Source organism: Vulpes vulpes, chromosome 14, assembly GCF_048418805.1.
Source record: "Vulpes vulpes isolate BD-2025 chromosome 14, VulVul3, whole genome shotgun sequence".
Classification (NCBI taxonomy): domain Eukaryota; kingdom Metazoa; phylum Chordata; class Mammalia; order Carnivora; family Canidae; genus Vulpes; species Vulpes vulpes.
Window position 1 is genome coordinate 22,679,823 of NC_132793.1, and position 20,721 is coordinate 22,700,543.

At 49.6% G+C, this 20,721-nt stretch overlaps 1 protein-coding gene across 50 annotated transcripts in view; it reads right to left on the reverse strand.

Moving 5' to 3' along the window:
* The window catches only part of EPB41L1 (erythrocyte membrane protein band 4.1 like 1), a 143,669-nt gene that overhangs the window by 54,309 nt on the left and 68,639 nt on the right, over positions 1-20,721 (reverse strand). For 45 of the 50 annotated variants that reach the window (XM_072735945.1, XM_072735933.1, XM_072735954.1 and 42 more), the window contains 2 exons: positions 1,999-2,198; positions 793-957 (listed from right to left, as the gene is read on the reverse strand). In XM_072735945.1, the coding sequence (XP_072592046.1) occupies positions 793-957; positions 1,999-2,198 (365 nt within the window). Of the gene's footprint in view, positions 1-792; positions 958-1,998; positions 2,199-18,816; positions 19,130-20,721 lie in introns of those variants that run through there. The other 5 variants (XM_072735953.1, XM_072735964.1, XM_072735948.1 and 2 more) reach the window with 1 other exon arrangement.

The window sequence follows — 20,721 nt, forward strand, 5'->3', positions numbered from 1 at the left end:
TCCTGTAACTTTCAGGTAAGGCCACCCTCTGGCCTCTTTCATACGCATGGAGAGGGCCAGGACTGGTGCCTAGACTGGGGTGGACCCTCTAAGGGGATGAGTGAAGGCTCAGAATTAGGGTGGGAGTCCTAGACTATATAGGAAAAGGAGACAGCAAATGTGGGGCCGGGACGGCTGACCCCAGACAGGAGGTGTCTGCCCCACTACCCACAGTGGGACAGGATCACACCACAGGGTTTCTACATGGCCTGTGTGAGGGAGTCCTTCCAATGGGCCACCTCTCTATGCCCAGGGGTTACCCATACCACAGAACCCTCAAGTGATCAGTCTGTCCTGCTGCCCTGGACAGGGGCATTCATAGGAGAAGATCCCTGTCTTCCTCACCCCCCACCAATAAAAACATAAAAACAATTCTAGTTGAAATACTCGTGTCTTCTAGGTGAGACTGAAGAGCCCAGTCCATAGGCCTACTGGGCTAGAGATCAGTTGTTGGATGGTGACTCCTTGCCAAGGTACAGCCCTCCTGAGAAACCTTTTCCTGGCACCAACCCTCTGCCTCGTCTAATTCTATTTGCAATCGTAACAGCCCTCTCTGGGCCTCAGTGCCACCATCTGTACAAAGGAGGGCTAGCCAGGTCATCTCTCCAGGATGCTGCAGTCGGTCCAGGACTCCATGAAGAATGGATGCTCTCTGGCTTGGCCCAGTCTGTGTGCACACAGAAGCCTGCCCTGGCTCTGGGGCCAGTTAGTTGGGGACAAGGCATGTGGTGATGGTGGGGGGGTGCTCCTTACCTCCACCTCACACTCGTACTCAGAGGCATCAAGCAGAGTGACTCGGCAGATGGCACTCTTATACTTCTTGGCAATCTTCTGGGGTGACTTCTGGGCTCTGCTGGGTGTGGTCCTCTCTGACAGGCCATCGGCCTCCCCATAGCCTTTCTCTTCCATGTCTAGGCTCTGTAGGTCCAACACGGGAAAAGTCTGGTCAGTGAGCTTGAGACCACAGCCTTTTATCCAAATGAGACACAACAAGGATGCAGTAGAGAAGGCAAAGATGGTCCCCAAAATGAGAGTCACCACCCTCCAAGACTCCCAGGATGACCAGCTTCTATGGTTGGTATTCACAGGAGGAGAGTTAGAGCTCCTGTGTGCAACAGGGTGGGCTCCTCAAAGGGGTCTGCTTCTTTGGGGGGACAGCCACTGCAGGTTCCCATAGAACTGGAGCTGCCCTAGCTCCCTACAGTGAGTTATCAGAGCATCTGTGTGGCCTTCTCCTTACCCATGTGTCACTGGTCTAGTGTGAGGCTGAGAGCTCGTGGAAGGAGGGCAGAGCCCTGCCAGCTAGTCCTTACTGCCACCAATGCCCTCAATGACCTTGGCAAGTCCTTGCCCTCTCGGCCTGCCATGAATGAAGGGGGTGTGAATTCAACAGCTAGATGATTCAGCAAGTCCCTTGTCCCTTTGGGGTGATGAATTTTGCTCTGGGGTCATACTGGGCTTGCCAGGCTGGAATGGACAGGTCTAAGGAGTAAGAAAATAAGGTTAAAAGAACTGGGTTTGGGGAATCAGATCTATATTTTACTTCCATCTGTCACTGTAGAGCAACGTGACTTTTGGTAGCTCATTTCATCCACTGAGCTGCTATTTCCCCAAGCATAAAATGGGGATATCAATAATATCATTCTCTTAGGGGCGGGTGCCTGGCTAGCTCAGTCAGCAGAGCATGTGACTCCTGAACTCAGGGTCGTGAGTTCAAGCTCCATGTTGGGCATAGCACTAACTTAATTTAAATATATATATAATATATATTATATATGTATATCACTCTCTGTAGGCTTGGGAGAATTCAATATAAAAGTGAACACAATGTCCCCAGCACAGTGGTTGGATGTAGCAGGTCGGTAATAAATCTCAGTTTTCAGTTTCCCTCCCCACTAAGAACTCGGCCTGGATGACAGCCGGGCAGGAAGAGGGATTCCCAGGCTCTCAGGTGCACACCTGTTCTGCAGGCCGCGTGTCCTGCTGCGGCGGGTGCTTCTCATTGGAGTTGGCCTCTGGGTGGCCACCGTGGCCTGCTGGGGTCACAGGGGTGGTCGCAGCAGCAGTGGCAGCGGCCTCAGGCTGCTGTGGGGCCTCCTCCTGAGCCTTCTTCACCTCAGAATCGGGGCCTGTCTCTGTTGTCATGGTGACCAGCACGCCTGCATTAGCATGAAGGAGAACAAGTGACAGGGAAAGGGGCAATGATGATGTGACAAAACAGAGCGAAGGGGACAGGAACCACACACAGAGAGAGACAGATGGACGCAAGTGGACAAAGAACCCGGGGTGGGGGGCGGGGGGAGGGAAGTCGGGGCGGGGACAGAGCAGAAGTCAGGGGTTAATGGCAGCAGCTGAAGTCACAGACCACCCCCCATCCCACTCTTGTGACCATAGGGACTCCCTCAGTCTCTTGGCCCAGTTCTAGAATAAGGGCCCCTCCTTGGGACAATGAGAGTCTCTCCAGGGAGCCCCACTCTGCCAGGAACACAAAGGACAGTCAGTGACCCCCTCCAGCAGGCCCTCTAGCCAGGCCATCTCTCCAACCCCAGCACCTGGCACACAGTAGCCACTCAATAAACGCTGGATAAACTCAAACCAAAGAGCCATGGTGGGCTCCAGGCCCTTCAGGCACTGACTCCGAAGCAAGGCTCTTCATGCTCCAAGCCTGTACTGCTATTTTCATGGGGATGTGGGCAGAATGGATCTAGAGGGATAAGACACAAAGACGCTACTGAAAACAAACATAGTCTTGGTGATGTAAAAGTCAGGAGAACTGAACGCAGGCCCCGGGTCTATCACAACCAAGGCAGTCACTTCATCTCACTAGGGCTCACCCAAAAGAGCAAGGGACTTAGAGAAATTATTGCTGGGACAGTCTACTCTTATCCTTTTCCCCCTGGAGCAGGAAATGAGATTTCAGAGAAACAGGTACCTACTGCCCAGTTATTCTGTTGAAATAAGCAAAGAGAAGAAAGGAGAAAGAATGGCATGGTCCCGTTTTTATATTTATTTTTTTTAAGATTTTATTTAGTTATTCATGAGAGACACAGAGAAAGAGGCAGAGACACAGGCAGAGGGAGAAGCAGGCTCCCCACAGTGAGTCTGATATGGGACTCAATCCCAGGACCCCGGGATCACAGCCTGAGCCAAAGGCAGATGCTCAACCACTGAGCCACCCAGGTGTCCCTGGTTTTATATTTTAAAAAGATAAAACAATAATCTTAACAATACCTCTTTGTGTTTATACATGTGTAGTGAAAGATCTGAAAGGATACCGACCAAACTGTTAAGACAGGTTCACAATTGAGAAATGGATAGAGGAAAAAGAGGGAGTTCAGTGGGGTGGGTGAAGAAAGGGAACTTCATTTTGTACTTATATGCTTAGTAATTATTTCTGTAATTTTAAATACACATAACTCACAAATTGGAGTTTTGGGTTTTTTGTTTTGTTTTGTTTTGTTTTGCAAGGGGGCAAAAGCACCTATTCTTGACCCACATCAGGGTGGATCCTCAAAAAAAAAAAATTTAAAAATTTGGAGCTAAAATCCAAGGAACAGAGAAATGGGCAGGAATCCTCAGCCTGAGTCTACAATATCCCTCTAAATCCATTATATTAAATGAGAAAGATCCAGACTAGACCCAACAGGTCCCTTTCCAACCCTATTCACCAAGAGAGGCTTCCAATGAGCAAAGAGACAGATGGACGTTGGCTCCACCTTGTGCTATGGACACATTCCAAGCCGTCACCCCACAATGCCCTCGTCTCCTTTGGTTTCTCTCCCAGCATTCCAGGGGGCCCCAGCCCAGCCCCAAGTGAAGGGAACTGGCTAGAAAGCCAGGGCACCTGAGTACCCTGCTAAGCCATACAATGGCTCGAGGGTGCTGAACAGGTCACACTGTAAGCTGGAGCTCGTAGTACAAATGAAAGGGTTTGTTGTTACTGATGCTGCTATTATGAAGTAAGATGAGGAGGAAGGGAAGGCTTTAGTCACATGGCCTCATCCCCACTCAGAAATGCTTTCCACTCACGGCATTACCCTACATTTTATGGTTCAATGTAAAGCCATAGATAAATAAAGGCTCTCTGTCACTTGTATGACACCAAATGTCAGCTCCATCCAGGACACAAAGCATTAGAAGCAGCTCCAGGGTTACTCACAGCCTCACAGGGTCAGAGTGAGACTTGTCTGCCTGGGTCTGGATCTCTTCTAGGCCTGAACTTGAGGATATCAGCCATTATACTAGATAGATCTATAAGAAGAATCCTTAAAATAAATGCCTACTTAATTTTGCTTAAAAAAAAAAAAAAAAAAAAAAAAAAGGATCCACAGAATTATCTGAAGGTTTTTTTGCTTCGAGAAGCAGATTCCACATGACTGTCATGGCCCCAGGCAGCCCAGAGGCTCTGGTTCATGTGCTTGTCCCCCCTGCTTCAGTCTGGTTTCAACCCCTACTCCCCAAACCTTCCCCAGACCTGCATCAAACAGCCAGGACAGCAATCTTAAAGAAATATCCAGGTTCTTCCCCTGCCCAGATCTCTGGCAGAGCCTGTTGGCAGGGAATGCCTGGTGCTAACAGCACCACATATGAAAGGAACTGAAGTCTTTGAGATAATTCAATCTCTCTTTTTCTAGGTGAGACTCAGAAAGAAAGGAGACTTGAGTGACAGTCGTTTCCTCCGACACATCTTCCCTGGGCCCTCCTGCCCACTCTCTTCCCCACCCAGCCTCCTGACTCCCCAGATTCAAGCGCTGGGGCCATTATTCTTCCCATCGCGCTTTGCTGCCTCAAGCAAACTTGAACAGAACCAACAGGAAGGAGAAAGCACTTAGGCCCAGGCTGGAAGCCAAAGAGGTGGCACAAGACACTAACGAACCCCACAGCCAGGGCCTGGTTAGAGAAATGATGGCTCATCCTTTCTGGAGAGTTAAAAAAAGATGATGTTAAAGATCATGGAAATACCTGAATGAAAAGCTCCATACACAGCAGCCTATACAGACTGACCCTATTTTGATTAATACATATCCATGGATACAGAACATTCAACAAAGTATTAATTATGGTTGTTTCTATATGGCAGGAGTACAGATTATTTTTTTCTTCTATTTAACTGTAGTTCTCAATTTTTCTACTATACTTGGGGATTTCTTGATCAAAAACAATTAGAGGTTAAAAAATAAAATCTTCCAATGCACAGGGCTTGGTTTGATAGGATGAGTAGGTAAAGTCTGCTTAAACTAAAATTTTTATGAATTTATTTTTTTTTAAGATGTATTCATTTTGAGAGAGAGAGAGTGCACACACACATGCAAGAGCATATGGCAGGGAGGAGCAAAGGGGGAGGGAGAGAGTCTAGCAGACTCCCCGCTGAGCGCAGAGCCTGACATGGGGCTTGATCCCATGACCCTGACATCATGATTTGAACTGAAATCAAGAGTCACATGCTTAACTGACTGAGCCACCCAGGCACGCCCCCCAAAATTTTTATGAATTTAAAAGAAAAATAACATAATTATTATTATTTTTTTTTATTTTAAAACCTATGATGACATCCTTCTTGATTTCATAAGTCCAAGGATAACAGTACAGTTCTCTCTCTAGACCACAGAAAGCAAGCCAAGAACCCAGTTCTGGTTTCTGCCACAGCCGGTCATGTGGGCACAGTTCTGCCCAGGCCCAGGCCGGCAGAGACTGAGGGAGTCCACTGGGCAGACCAGCCAGCTGGGCACTGCAGGGGCCCTAGGGGAAGGAAGCACATGCTGGTTCCTTGGAGCTCACTGAAACACAGGAGGACGATGCTCACCCAGAAAATGGTTAAACATCCAGGCAGGATGTGGTTTAGACTTATCGGTGTACATTTTAGCCTCCAGAAGATTCTGGGGAGTTGGTGATCAGGAGTATGACCTAGAGTACCCAAAGAAGAGCTTAGAGGATAGGGAGTGGGGGGTGAGGTGGAGTTAAATTTCGCATAAAGGGAGAAATTAGGTGTGGCAGAGAAGGCATTTGGGCTGAGTCACCCTATGGGCAAATGTCCAGAGATGGGAACAAGTAGGGCCATGCAGAGGACAGACAGGAGGCCTTGACATCCTGATAGCCCAGAACAAGAAGCCTATAAATGTGAGCTCCAAACAGTCTGGCAGGTGGAACAGGTTGGAAATGGAAAGAAATGAATGAACCAGGAGTGCAGCAGGCAGCCTGGGAAGAATCACAGTGTTATTCTTCTAGAAAGGGCAAGACTCCCATCCCTGAATACTGCCATGGGCCAGGGTCAGGGATTTGACACATTGGCCTCTTGTAGACTCCTCAAAGGGGTACTAGGGCAGGGAGCAGACCCAGGCCAGTTAGACCCAGACCCAAAGCCTAGCCCTAGCACTGGCTCACCTTGTGACCTTGGGCAAGTGACTCCAATGCTCTGAGCCTCAGTCACCTCATCTATAAAGTGGAGATACTCCTCCCTCCCTCGGAGGGTCGTGGTAGAGATCTAGGAAAATAAACTGAGAGAGCACTTAACATGGTATATCCCCAATAAAACATCCCTGAGAGGGTCTACAATTACAAACAATACTGAGAGGCCGTGGTGGTGAGTGGTCTGAGAACCAGGAGTTCAGAAGTGCTAGCCCAGGACAGATGGAGAAAGAGACAGAGGCCAGCAAGGCCAGATTGATGACACTAACATATGAATATCCAATGCACAGGATTCAAAGAGAAAGGTCAGCCAGAGAAGTAAATGCTGACGGGGCCTATAGCACCACTGTCTGGAGGAAAGGGGTCTGGCCCTGGGTCTGGCTGAGGCCAGTCCAGAAGGCTGTCAGCATTTGATGCTCTTTAGCATTGCAACTACTGGCTGGCTCCCCTGGCTCACCCTTCAGGGATACTATGGCTTTCCATCTGTGTGGCCTGCTGGGAGAGAATGTCCTAGCCCAGGCAATGCAAGATGCACTTGGCCTGTAATTGCAACAACTCATTAAAAATGAATCAGCCGATTTATACATCAGGCCCTACAGCCAGGGTTAGCATGAGTCAGCATCTCTGAATCCAGTACCTTGGATTTGTTCTTTTTCTCCATCCCCACAGCCACTGCAGAGGTCCAAGCATGGCTTGGACCATGCCCACATGGTCAAGCCATGCCCACATGGCTCCCCAGCCTCCTGCATGGATTCTCTGTGGCCCCTTGGGCCCTCCTAGGGTTTATTCTCTTCAGAATAGCCACACGGATTTTTTTTTAATGGATTTTTTAAAAAAGATTTTATTTATTTATTCATAGAGACACAGAGAGAGAATGAGAGGCAGAGACACAGGCAGAGGGGGAAGCAGGCTCCATGCAGAGAGCCTGACGTGGGACTCGATCCAGGGTCTCCAGGATCACACCCTGGGTTGTAGGCGGCGCTAAACCACTGCGCCACCAGGGCTGCCCGCCACATGGATTTTTTTCAAAACACTAATCAGATGTTCTCTTTCTTTTAATTCAAGTATAGTTGACACACAATCTTACACTGGTTTCCGTTATCACATAGTGAATGGACAAATCTACACCTTACTGGGCTCATACCAGTGTAGCTATCATTGGTCACTGTACAACACTATCACAATACCACTGACTATATTCTCTATGCTGTCCATTTTCTTGGATTCCCTCCTTAAAACCTTCAGTAACTTACCATCAAAATAAAACACAAACTCCTTACCAAAGTTAAAGATCCCTGCTTACAGCCACTGCATCAGCTCCCCTATCACTGTGAGCCTGTCTTACTGGCTTTCTGACTGCTCTTCCACATCAGGCTTGCTCCTGCCATGGGGCTTTGCCCTCATGGTCTCTCTGTGTGGACAACGGGCTCATCCTATCTCTTGACATGGCAGCTCTCACCCTTCAGACCTCAATCCATATGCCCCTTGACCCAACTGTCTAAAGTGGGTCTTTCTTCTGGGGCACCTGAGTAGATCAGTTGGTTGAGCATCCGGCTCTTGATTTTGGCTCAGGTTGTGACCTCAAGGTCATGAGATTGAGCACCATGTTGGGCTCCATGCTCAGCAGAGTCTGCTTGAGATTTTCTCTCCCTCTGCCCTTCCCCCTGCTTGCGTGAACTCTCTAAATAAATAAATAAGCAAAATCATTCAAAAAATAAAAATAAATAAAGTGGGTCTTTCCCCTTACTTTTTTTGGTGACAGCATGCTCTGTTTGGGGTTTGGTTTGGTTTTGGCCATTTTAACCATTTTTTAAGTGTAACTGTCCCATGATGTTAATTACAACCACAACCTTGTGCAACAGTCACCTCTGTCAATTTCCACCATTTTTCATTACCTAAACAGAAACTCTACCCATTAAGTACCATGCCGGTTTTTTTTTTTTTTTCCCATAGTTACTATCACAAATGAAACCTATATCTTTTTACTTATTTATTTCTATTCCTCTGGAATATAAACTCCATAAACACCAAACATTATCTGTCTCATTTGCCATTATCCCCAGGACTTAGCACAATTCTTGATAAATACCAACAAAGCTAACATTCATAGAGTCTGCAATTTGCCCAGCACTGGTCTAACCATTTTATGTCAATTAACTCATTTAATCTTCACAATAACCCGGAATAAGTACTTTTATTATCCCTTTTTGTAAAAGAAGAAATTAGAGCTCTAAGAAGTTAGGAAACTTGCCTGAGATCATATACTAGTGCATGCGAGTACCAGGGGGTCTGATGTCTGAAGGATAGGTAGACAGACAAATGGACAAACACATCTGTGATGGGGGATAGGCGGATGAAACATCAATGAGACAAGTTTTAAGTTGACTCAGTTAAGGACAGAGACCTGGGCTGCATTCACCTCAGGAGCCTTTCTGGCTACCAGCTAGCTAGTCTGTCCTGATGACTTATCAGACCTTAAGCACTTGACTTTTCCATCCAAATTCCTGATAATATCACCCTTATTTTACTGATGAGGACACACAGGCCCAAAGAGGCATGCTGATTTGCCCAAGGTCATAAGGCTGTGATAAGTCTCCCAGACTCCAAAGTCCATGCCACTATACAGGGCATTTTGGGAGCCTCGTTTCGGGGGAGGGGGTGGCAAGGTGGATTAATTTCTCCAAGGGGTGAGGCTGGCTAAGGAAAAATTTCCCAAGAGTGAAAGGCAAATATGCTAGGAAGAACGGAATTCAGAATCAGAACCACTGTGGGGCACATGGGTGGCTCAGTCAGTTGAATATCTGACTCTGGATTTCAGCTCAGGTCAGGATCTCAGGGTCATGAGGTTAAGCCCCATGTCAAGCTCCATGCCCAGCTTAAGATTCTCTCCCTCTCCCTTTGCCCCTCCCACTTGCTATCTCCCTCTCTCAAAAAAAAAAAAAAAAAAAGAATCAGGACCACCGTGTCTTGCTTCAGTCCTGCCATCCCCCATCTGATGGGCCTTGGGCAAGTCACTTCCCCCTTCTGAGCATCAGCTTCCTCTTCTGCTACCCTCTCACTTCAGAGCAGGGCCATGAAGATAAAGGATATTACAAAGAAAGAAAGAACTTTGTGATATAAATGTTGAAGTCATATATTTTAGGGAGAGTATATTATAGATGCTCACGTATACCCGAAGCAGGTCTTTGCACGCAAACACATGGCAGCGGAAAAACTTGAGGGCCCATACAGCCGCATGTGTCCGTGGTCATGATAATGACTCCTGAGCCAGTAAGGCTATCTTCTAAACCCTGCACACTGGCACCTTTTACCCAGGCATTCTGGGGAACTCTGAATCTGGTAGGAACTAATGGAAGGAAGGAACAAAGAAAACAAGAGAGAAATGGACAGGGTGTGGAAGACACCAAAACGCCAAGGGAATGACAGGCAGCAAGTGAAACTCTTCTGTTTTAAATTATGTTTTCAATAATCACAGTTACTAAGGTAAGTCTTCTTCTTTTTTGTAAAATCGGGGGCATCTCCTCCATCCCCTTCCAGCCATGTCTCCTGGGCTCTCTCCCTTCTCCAGTTCCATACCCTGTTCAAAGACGTGAGAGGCTGAACCCTTGGACTGTCCCTTGGACTGAGCTCCTTTGTCTACTAACTCCTAGTTGGGTTTGGCCAATGGGAGGTTCAAGGGTGGAAGGAGAAAGAAGTTGGGGAACATGCTCCCAATTTCCCTGTTTGTGGTTCTGGTGGTGGCTGAGCCCCTCTATATCAGCTCCTTGCACAGACACAACCATCATTGAATTCTGGTAATATTATTCCCTCCCTCTACTCATTCAGGCTGAAGGGAAAGGAAGAAACAGCTTCTGTCCCTGTTACTTAGTGGGGTACCCCTGTGGGTTCCCTTAACCCTGCCCACACCTTTATTAACATCTCCTCAGTGTAAACATCTGAGTAAAATTCTGTTTTCCACCAGAATCTGACTGATACACTTTCTGATGCTAAGCAGATATATGAATTAGAAGAGGGAAGAGAAAAGAAATTGAGAAAAGGCAGTATCACCTAGTGGTCAGGGACAAAATGGGAGACAACGAGACCGTGAACAAGTTTCTTAACCTCTCTGGGCCTCAGTGTCTTGATCTGTAAAATTCATGATGATAATCTTGACTATTTCACAGGGTTACTGTGAAAATTGAACCAGACCATGCCTGTAAAGCACTTAACACATGTCAAAACCCATAGTTAGTTTTCAATATTAGATATTCTCATCTTGGGCAGCCCCGGTGGTGTCTCTCATAAATAAATAAATAAAATCTTAAAAAAAAAAGATATTCTCATCTTTAGCATTAAGTCTCAAGGCTGGAATGTGAACAATAGCATTCCCTTGGAGAAGGAATTACAGACGTTCCTTTTGGCTTTTTCAAGGGTTCTCCGGGTTTCACAATTTTTCTACTATGAACATGTATTACTTTTGGAATCAGAAAAGAAAGAGAAGAACTCAAAATAAAAAACAGAGAGAACAAGCCCTATTAAGACTTATTCTTCCCCTCTGGAGATGATGCTACTTCCCATTGGGATTTCCCCAGTACAGAACATTCATTTCCCGGAGTGACAATCTCTGGGTGGACGTGAATGAAATGCCTGCCTGCCATGAGGGAGGAGGGTACAGGCTGCAAGAGCTGCCTCTGGGGCCTGGTGCCACCCTTCCAGGCCAAGGCCGAGGAGCTCTGGACAGAGGCAGTGGAGTCAACACGGGGGCTGAGCCTGCAGTCATTCATTCATATTGCTGCTCGGGTCTATGGGGCAATGGGGAGATTGCAATTTGTCAGAGGCTCGCGGTGCCCATGGGTACCTCATTAAGTAAAGCCAAGCAACGTGGAGAGGCTGCTACCCGTCAGTACTGGCTTTTGCCCAAAGGCTTCACGTGCTACCACAAAGCCACAGGCTGATGTACAGTTGTGGGCTGGAGACCACATTCCATGCCCAGAACTACAGAGCAACAGCATCAGAAAGGAGAAATACCTCTGGACCATACTGATGACTTTGGAGGCAGCCAGAGACCTCCCCATAGTGGGGCATCCTCTGAAAGACACGAGCTGGCTGTCTTCCAGGCTTTGTCTCATTTGAGCTGCACAAGGGCCACACAGTGCAGATGGGCTTATTCCCCAGGCTAGCTTGGCTGGCCAAGGTCACCAAGCTAGTCAGTTCAAGTAGAGCCAGAACGAGGACCCAGATCTGCTGGCTGATGGGCCCATGGTCTTCCCCCTCAATCCTGTTACATCCCACAACCTCCAACTTGCTGTCAACCATGTAACCAAAGCTACCGTTGCTCTGGATGTAGAAATAATAACAGCAGTAGCAACCCCTCCCACATGTAGGGTGCTTTACAATTTAAAGAATCCTCTTATAATCATCATTTCACTTGGCCCTCACCAATCAGCAGCTGGTGAGAGGGAACACAGAACAGCAGGTATGAACATAGGCTTTGGACCAGAGTTTGAATCTTGGCTTGAGGACCTTGGGCAAGTTACTTAACCCTACTGAGAGCCAGTTTGAGCATGTAAAATGAAAATAACACCCCCTACGCCTCAAAGACATTTAGTGAGAAATAAATGAGAGAATGCATGTGAAGCTCACTCTGACACCACGTCGCCATACAGCAGACACTCAATAAGTGGCAACAATGGCTCTCATCAGGACGGTTGTCACTACCACACAGATAGGCAAAGGGAGGTCCAGAGAAGGCAAAGAACTTGTCCAAGAACACTCAGGGTGTGAGCAGCAGCATGACCCAGGCAACAACTTTTAGCATCCAAAGAGAATTTGGAAGTTTCACAGGTCAGCTCCATACTGGGTCAGTGACCGAAGGGGTTCTCCTGGGACATCCTTACCCTTTAAGGGTGACAGAGATAGGATCTCCTCCAAGCAAGCCAGCCCCCTCAGGGTCCTTGCCCCCCTCAGCTCTGCTGAGAAGCAGGGGAGCAGCAGACCTGCAGACTGCAGACCTCCCCAGGCCAACCCTCATGGGTTTGGTTTCTGACTCCCTCTCTCATTTCATTTTCTTTAATTGTTCAATGAACTGTTAGAGTTCATTGTCAGAATTATTTAAAATAGAGTAAAATTGGGAACAACTTTAAATGTCCATCAACAGGACCTTGACCAAATTCACTAGGATTTATACTCTTTAGATTTATTCATTTGAGAGAGAGAGAAAGCGTGCATATGAGTGAGTGGGAGGAGGGGCAGAGGGAGAGAATCTCAAGCAGACACTCTACTCAGTGGGGAGCCTGCCAATACAGCGCTGCACCTCAGGACCCTGAGATCATGACCCTGAGTTGAATCCAAGAGTCAGACACTTAGCCCACTGAGCCACCCAGACACCCTGGATGTATCCCTTTAAAAACGCATTCTAGGACTGGGGCACCTTGTTGGCTCAGTCAGTTAAGCATCTGCCTTCAACTCAGGTCATGATCCTAGGGTCCTGAAATGGAGCCCCAGGTCAGACCCCACACAGTGGGGGCGGGAGGGGTGTTTGCTTCTCCCTCTACCCATCCCCCTGCTTGTGCTTTTTTTTAAAAACAGTTTTTTTTAATTTATTTACTCATGAGAGACACAGAGAAAGAGAGAGAGAAAGAGAGGCAGAGACACAGGCAGAGGGACAAGCAGGCTCTATGCAGGGAGCCCAACAGGGGACTCGATCCTGGGTCTCCAGGATCACACCCTGGGCTGAAGGAGGTGCTAAACCGCTGAGCCACCTGGGTTGCCCAATAAATTAAAATCTTTAAAAAAAAAAAAAAAGAGTTATAAAAGTATTACATACTTGTGAAAATTTTTGTGATGGATTTTATATATACCAACATGAAAAGATGTTAATATATAGAGTTAAATGAAAAAAAATGTAAGTTGTAAAACAGTGATGCAATTTATGGTCTCATTCTAGTTTGTATACTTACGTAGGCACAGAAAATACCCCAAAGGACACACACCACAATGTTATCATTGGATATTTCTGGAGAGAAGGATTTTGGTTGGGGAAACAAGGGAAGAATACACGTTTGCATTTTTAGGATTTTTCACATATTTCCTTTTAAATTAAAACTAAGGGGGAAAAAGTATTTTTAAAAGATCTTTTTTTTAAGATTTTTTTAAAATTTATTTATTCATGAGAGATACAGAGAGACAGAGGCAGAGACATAGGCAGAGGGAGAAGCAGGGAGCCTGATGTGGGACTCCATCCTGGACTCAATCCCAGACTCGATCCCGGGACTCGGTGCTGGGACTCCAGGACCATGCCCTGGGCCGAAGGCAGGCACTAAACCGCTGAACCACCCAGGGATCCCCTAAAACATCTGTTTTGATCGGTCTTATTAACCTCCATTGTACCTGCTGTAATTCCGTTTCTGACTGTTCTCTTCCTATCTGTTATCTATGGTCATACCTAATTTCTACACCACTTCAATCTGAGTGCTCATAATTTTATGGGTTTTTTCCATTTAACATTAATTGTATCAGAAATATTTCCACATTATTATATCATTATCATCACAGCTAATATTCACGGGTGCTTTACTGTGTGCTAGTTATGGCGCTAAGAGCTTTACATGTCGAAATCATTTACTCTTGACAACAACCCTAAAAACAGATTCTTGGGCAGTGCACATTACAGATGGGGTAAGTGAGGCTTAAAAGATCAATTTGCCAGAGCCTAGCAGCTCAGAAGGACAGCAAGTAGATGTAAGCCCTGGTCATGTGCATCCCAACCTTGGCTAGGAACCCCTCTACCCTATTTCCTCCCGGTGCAGCTCCTCAGGGGTGAGGAAGAATGTGGCAGGTAGGGATGAGGAGACCAGCTCCTCGGTTTTACAGCCTGGGTGACCTTGGACAAGCCGACTCCCATGGGCTTTGTTCCTTCAATCAATTCTTTCACTGGACAAGCATCTGCAAGCTACTGAGCTACATGCTGAGGCCAGAACAATGAATAAAACATGAACCCTGCCCTCAAGGAGATTAGAAGCTCGCCTGAATCTCTTTACTGCACTGGAGGAATCTAACCCCTGTCCCACCTCTGTCACACAGACATGAAGTAAATAAAGGATGCAAAGGAGCTTCGCAAGTACACAACTCCATACGCTGCAGGAATAAGTATTTCTGTGGCTGTTCATGGCTATATATTATTTTATCCACTGGATGTTCCAAAACGTTCTCAATCATCTTCCTATTGTTGGGCACTTAGTCCCAATTTACCACTATTATGCAGGAAGCTCTGATGGGGATTCATCCAAAGGAAATTATTCAAAGAAAAGAAAAAAAAGAAAAAGCCAGATGCACAAAGATGCCACGCAACCTTCAAGGGACACATCTTAAGCTCATGAGGCCTCACTCAGAATTCATAACTCCTGTGGCCTGCCCCACCTCAACCACATGAGAGGACATCTTCGTGCCTTGTCAACCTTCCTCCCTCTCTCACCCTCCACGTCCACAGGGCTGATGTTTCTCCTGCAAGGCTGCAGTCCCTCCCCTCCGTGTGGGTTCTTCCAGTCGCCAAAGGGACCTTCCCAAACACTTCTGTCATGCCCCAGTGCATGCATGCCCTGTGCACATCCAAGATGGACAAAGGTTCTCGGAGCCTCCAAGCTCCTGTCAAGTAGAAACACCTTAGCCTGACATTTGACAGAGACTGAAAGGAGAGAGAAGTAATGTTTACTGGGATGTGCCAGCACTGTGCTAGGTCCTTTACATAACAACAACCACAGGAGGCCTCTACAAGATAGGTGTGTTTATCCATATTTTACAGATGAAGAAACTGAAGCTCAGGCCAGTTAAGTGACGTGCCTGAGGGCACGTGGCTGGTATGCAATGGAGCTGTGACTAGAGCTTAGATCTGGTGGATTCCAGAGCCTTGCTGAGGACCCACACTCAAGCTTTCTGAGTCACCTCCCAGAGCTCCTCGGCCCCCTATCTGTTCCACACATATCAACCCACCCACTCTTCTTCAAGACATTCCTATTTCCCCTCTGACCTGAGGGAGTGGGTGGCCTTCCCTCACTACCACTGAAATTCCACTTGGGCCTTTGGTTCCCAGTGCAAAGTCTCCTGGAAGCCTTCCCTGATCACCAAAATAGGAATCCATGCTTAACATATGGAACAGTAGCTCTTTACCCTCCCTGTATCCTGTCTGTCCCTCTCTAGCTAGACAGTGAACCCCTGAAGACAAGAGAGGGATGTTTCCTTAGAGGCAACGTGGGGCCTGCAGGAGGTACTCAGATACTATTTTTCAAATTGAACAAAACCAAGTACAAACTATGAGAAGAAACTATGGGCTGCTGGCATGGCCATCAGGAACACAGCTCTGGCCCACACTGCCTGGACTGAAATCAGGGCTCCCCCATGACCTAGCCATAAGACCCTGAGTGACTGTCTTTCCCTTGCCTGTAAGCCTCAGTTCCCTCGACCTATAAGACGGGAAGAATAATTCCTACTATCGGGTTTTGTGAAGATCGTATGAATTGTACAGGCACAGTGCCTGGCATGTAATAGGTGCTCAATAAATGCTGGCTGTTACTATTCTTATCCACAAGCCTCCCACCCACAAAGGAAGCAGTACCAGCCTTCTCTCACCCCCACTCATCCACCCAGATTCAGGCCCCATCCCTATAAGGGCTTCCTTGTCACAGCACTAGCTGGTGCCCTGCATTCCCACCCTTGTGTTTTCAGGTAATTAGGGTCCTATCAAATGCAGCAGGGGTAGGAGTGGGTAATCATGGGGGCTAACTAGACTAAAAGCCAATAAGTAAAAAAAAAAAAAAAAAAAAAAAGCCAATAAGTCGTCCTAGAGAGCCTATGGGGGCAGGGAGCCCAGAGCAGCCCCACCTCTAGGGGATCCTATCTTAGCCTGGAAGCAGAAGGCCAAGGCGACCTCTCTCTCAGGGCTCCTAGCTAGTACCTCTCTGCCCCTACCCCTCCGGACCAGAGGAGCACTTGAGCCACAGAACCACCTTTGTCTCACCAGATCCAACACAGACCTCTCCACTGGGATCAGCCCTGGCATATCAGTTATGGTTGATTAGTTGTGGCTCTGCTGGACACCAACCTGGTACTCCCAGACACTGCCCCAGGTATAATGTCATGGTAGAGAAAGAGGCTCTGGATGCAGACAGCCCCATGCTTTCCAGCTATGTAACCTCAGGCAGGTGACACAACCTCTCTGAGCTTCAGTTTCTCATTTGTAACAAGTGGATAATACCTGACAGGGTGGCTGTGAGATAATGCAAAGCACTGGCACACAGTCAGTGCTCAATAAATGTCCTCATCCTGATTGCACAATCACTGATATTATTCCAGATAGAGATTATTATCCCCTTTTAATCAATGGAGACACAGAAGCCCAGAGAGGTCCCCAGAGAAGTCCATGTTGAAGCTAACACAGAGGTACTTCCCATCTTTGCTAGTACAGTCAAAAGACCCTATCTACTTTCTCTGGAGGCTCAGGCCCAGAATATCTCTGGCCATCCAGCATCCTCTTGGCTCCATATACTAACAAGGTCAAAGGCTATTGGCTGCCCATTGCCTCAGTCTTGGCCCATTATCTGTGAGGCAGCCTGACCTTTCCTCCTCACATTTTGGGGGCATGGGCTAGGAGACTCCTCAAGGGTAGCCTCAGGCTCCAGGCTATAATGCCCAGCCCCTGTCACACATCTGTGTATGGGACAGCCACAGCAACAGGGAAGCAGGCATTTGGGCTGCAAGAATCTCAAACCAGGGATAGGAAACCTGGGTGCATTAGTGTTGGCTCTCCCACTCAGCTGCTACGTGACCTTGGACAAGTCATTCTTTCTCTCTAGGCCTCATTCAAGCTTTCAGTATTTCCTAAGTGAGGGCTATGAGGCCAAGCATCATTCTCATGCGGTTCTATGAAAGCTCCATGAAGCTCACAGAGCTGAGGCCAGGGAACTGCCATATGGCCCAGGAAGGATGTTAATAGCAATACTGCCCCCTGCACGGATCTCCAGGACTGCCTTGAGGCAGCCCTCAAGGGACCATCCTCTGCGTACCACAAGGACTGTGCAAGGGGTTGCCCAGCAGGCATGACCTCAGGCTTCCAGGAGAAGCCAGCTTCATCCCTGCACAGAGCTGGCAGTGCCTCCCTGGGCCACAGTGGCTCAGAGAGGAGGCTGGCACAGGCTGCCTCTGCCGCAGGCTCCATCTGGAGGAATGGGTGGGCAGGCGGGCACAGAGCCACCTCTATTCTCCACACCCTTGTCCAGGTCAGGCAGCACTGTCTTCCAGGAGCTTCTGGGGACACTATTCCTGTCCCCACCTCTCAACCTGGCCCAACTGCTGCTAATTCTGGAAGACTCCTAATGCTGTGAGGTAGGGAGCAGCCAGACCCCACACAGCCCAAGAGGTCCTAAATCCAGCCCTCTTACACTCCCACCTTTGCAGAGGAGGTGATATGCAGATCCAGAAGTGCAGGCAGGAACGCAAGGTAGTGCCTCTCCCCCACCAATGCATTCTCAGAGGTAGGGGGCAGGGAGGGTGGCAAGGACCACAGCTGGCAGCCAAGAAGGAGACCAGTGTCTTCAGAACTCCTTCCTAGTCAAGGTCCCCATGGACCATCCTGCGGCTGTAGCTCTGCTAGGCAGTGGCCTCAACCCCTGGTAAGTTAGCCTGGTGACTGTAGTCACTTGCCGCCCCCTCCCCCCATTCCTGTCCTCTAGACCTCTGCTTCTCAGGCCCTTGGACACTCCCAAGCATGAAGGTGCCAGACACAACTAGGACCCACAAGTCCTCTCCCTCTAATCAGGGCGCGGGGGGGTGGGGGGGGCAGTCTCTGGCCAGAACAATAGGAAACCAGAACCCCACAGGTCCCAGGACTATTATCTATCACCCAGCTTTGGGTGACTTGGAGGAGAGATGGGGTGGGAAGTGAGCCCAGGTGGGAAAAGGTCTACAACCAGAGGGTGAGAGAGAGGACAGGAGCCGCCCAGCACCCCAGTCTCCAACCACGAGACTGACTGGCCTGCAGCATCTGAAGCTTGGACACAGAGATCCAGAGAGCCTCTGGCCTCCACAAAGGAGGCAGGAGTGGTCTCAGAGAACAGAGTGGCCCAGCCAGGGAGCCCAGCACCCAGCAACCATTCATCCCAACAGTAACCACCAGCCCACAGCCAGCCCACCTCTCTCTCCAGGCCTTGGGGAGGCTGCAGACCTACGAGGTGGGGAGGAACAGCTACGGATCTCCCCGACGCAGGCCAGGGGGCCAAGAGCCGGCAAACTCAGTTCCTCCCGGTCTCGCCCCCAGTCCTCCCCGGGGCTGCAGGCTGGGCCTACGTGTCCTGAGTCCCCAGCGCCCTCCCCCGTGCCACCTGATCCCCCCCACGTGCCTACCTGAGGCCGGGGGTCCCCATCTCGGGCAGGCTGGGCGGGGGGGCGCCCCGTTGGCTCCTGCGGGGGGGTGGGGGTGCCGGCAGGCCGCGGGGCGGGGCGGGCGCGCGGGGCCGCGGCGGGCTCTGCGGAGCAGCCTGTTCCGCGACACCCCCGCCCGCTGATGGATGCCGACTGCAGCAGCGGCGGCGGCGGCGGCTCGGCGTGCGCCGGGGGCTGGGCACCGTGCCCACAGCCCCGGGCCTGGCGCCCGACGCGCGGCCAGCCCCCGCCCCCGCCCGGCCTCCGCGCCCAGCCCAGGGGCAGCCGCCGCGCGCCTGCCTGGTCCCTCTGGCGGCCCGGCCCCTGCCTCCGCCTCCTCTCCGCCGGCCTCCCTCTCCTCCTCCTCCTCCTCCTCCTCCTCCTTCTCTCTCTCTCTCTTTCTCTCAGGCTCCCGGGCCACCACCTCTTCCCCGGCGCGGCTGCTGGCAGTTCCCGGACCCCTGCCGGGCCGCGGTGGGGCCAAGGAGCCAACTCTGGAGCCCTTGCTGCCCCCACCCCGGCCTCGGGCCAGCCTCGGCCCTCCTGGCGGGACCGCCTCTCTGGAGAGCTCAGCGGGGACAGGGGAAGGGGGAGGGGAGAAGAAGGGGGAGGATCCCTGACTCAGAAGGGGTGACTCAGACTCAGTGGGCCTCCCAGCCCACCGAGCGGAGGCAGATACCCCCACCTCCCCAGCAGCCAAGAAGGGCACAGGCTCTGGGGGGTACTCGGGACTTCTCCCCCATCCGGGAGTAGGTGTGTGCCAACATCCCCTGGGATCCTGTGTGTCTGAGTGTGTACATGTGCTTTTGCCCACGTGTGCTTTGGTGGCAATGACCCTAAGGGTAACTGAGGAATGGGCCTGTGTACAGCTGGGTGTGCACGTAAGCTCCAGGAAGGTGTGGGGCAAGGGTAGCCAAGGGGTCTGTGGCACTGAGGCTATGAATCAAAACCAAATGAAAGCCCTTCAGCAGCACTTAACTCAAAAAACTGGTCTGTACCACCACAGCTCTGACTCCCTACGTCCACAGGCAATGACCTCAAATGGCAGAGGGCTCTGGGAGGCAGAGGGCCTGAGATCTGGTCCAGCTCTGCCACTGTCTTGGCCAATAGTCTCGGGCAAGTTGTTCTCAGTCAAAGAAAGAGTTGGACATACTCATCTCTGGGGTCACAGTTCATGCAGGAAGCCTCAGGGAAGACAGCAGGTAACTCCCAACATAATCTCCAAAGATTTCTGCCCACAGTCCACATTTGTAGACCACATGACCCCTACTCCCCAGCCCTCCCCTCCACCAGGCATACACGATTTTTTCATTCTTCAAATAATTCCTAAGTACCTACTGTGTGCTAGCCACTGTTCTAGGCACCCCAGAATCCATAGCAGCAGAAACCACAGAGGCCCGAAGCTGGGAAGCAGCCCAGACACAAGCCAGGCCATCCATTCCCCTAAGCTGCAGTTCCCTCAGTGTCAGCCTCACCAATGGGTTGTGTTGCTCAGTGTCAACTCACCAACATCCACCTCTACTCCCTCTTTCCACTTCTCCCACCCAAGGTGGCTACTCCATCATGATGACCTATGTCCTAATACCACCCCTTAGGGTCTCTGCAGAATGAGGCCAGGCCTTCTTCCCAGCACCCTTCAGAGAACTCAAGATAGCAACTGTGTCCCTTTTTTCCACCCCCACATTGAGCCTTATCTTCTCCAACTTAAACATGACAAAGTCCTTTACCAGATGTTCCCAAGACATAGCTTCCAGTCCTTTCACTGTCCCTGCTGTCCACTAGGCTCAGGAGTGGGCAGAGAGTGAGCAGAAGGAAGCCAGTTCCTCCCAGTCCTAGAGAACACGCCCTTGCTCCAGACAGGAGCTGGGAAGATGGACAAAGCAGCCT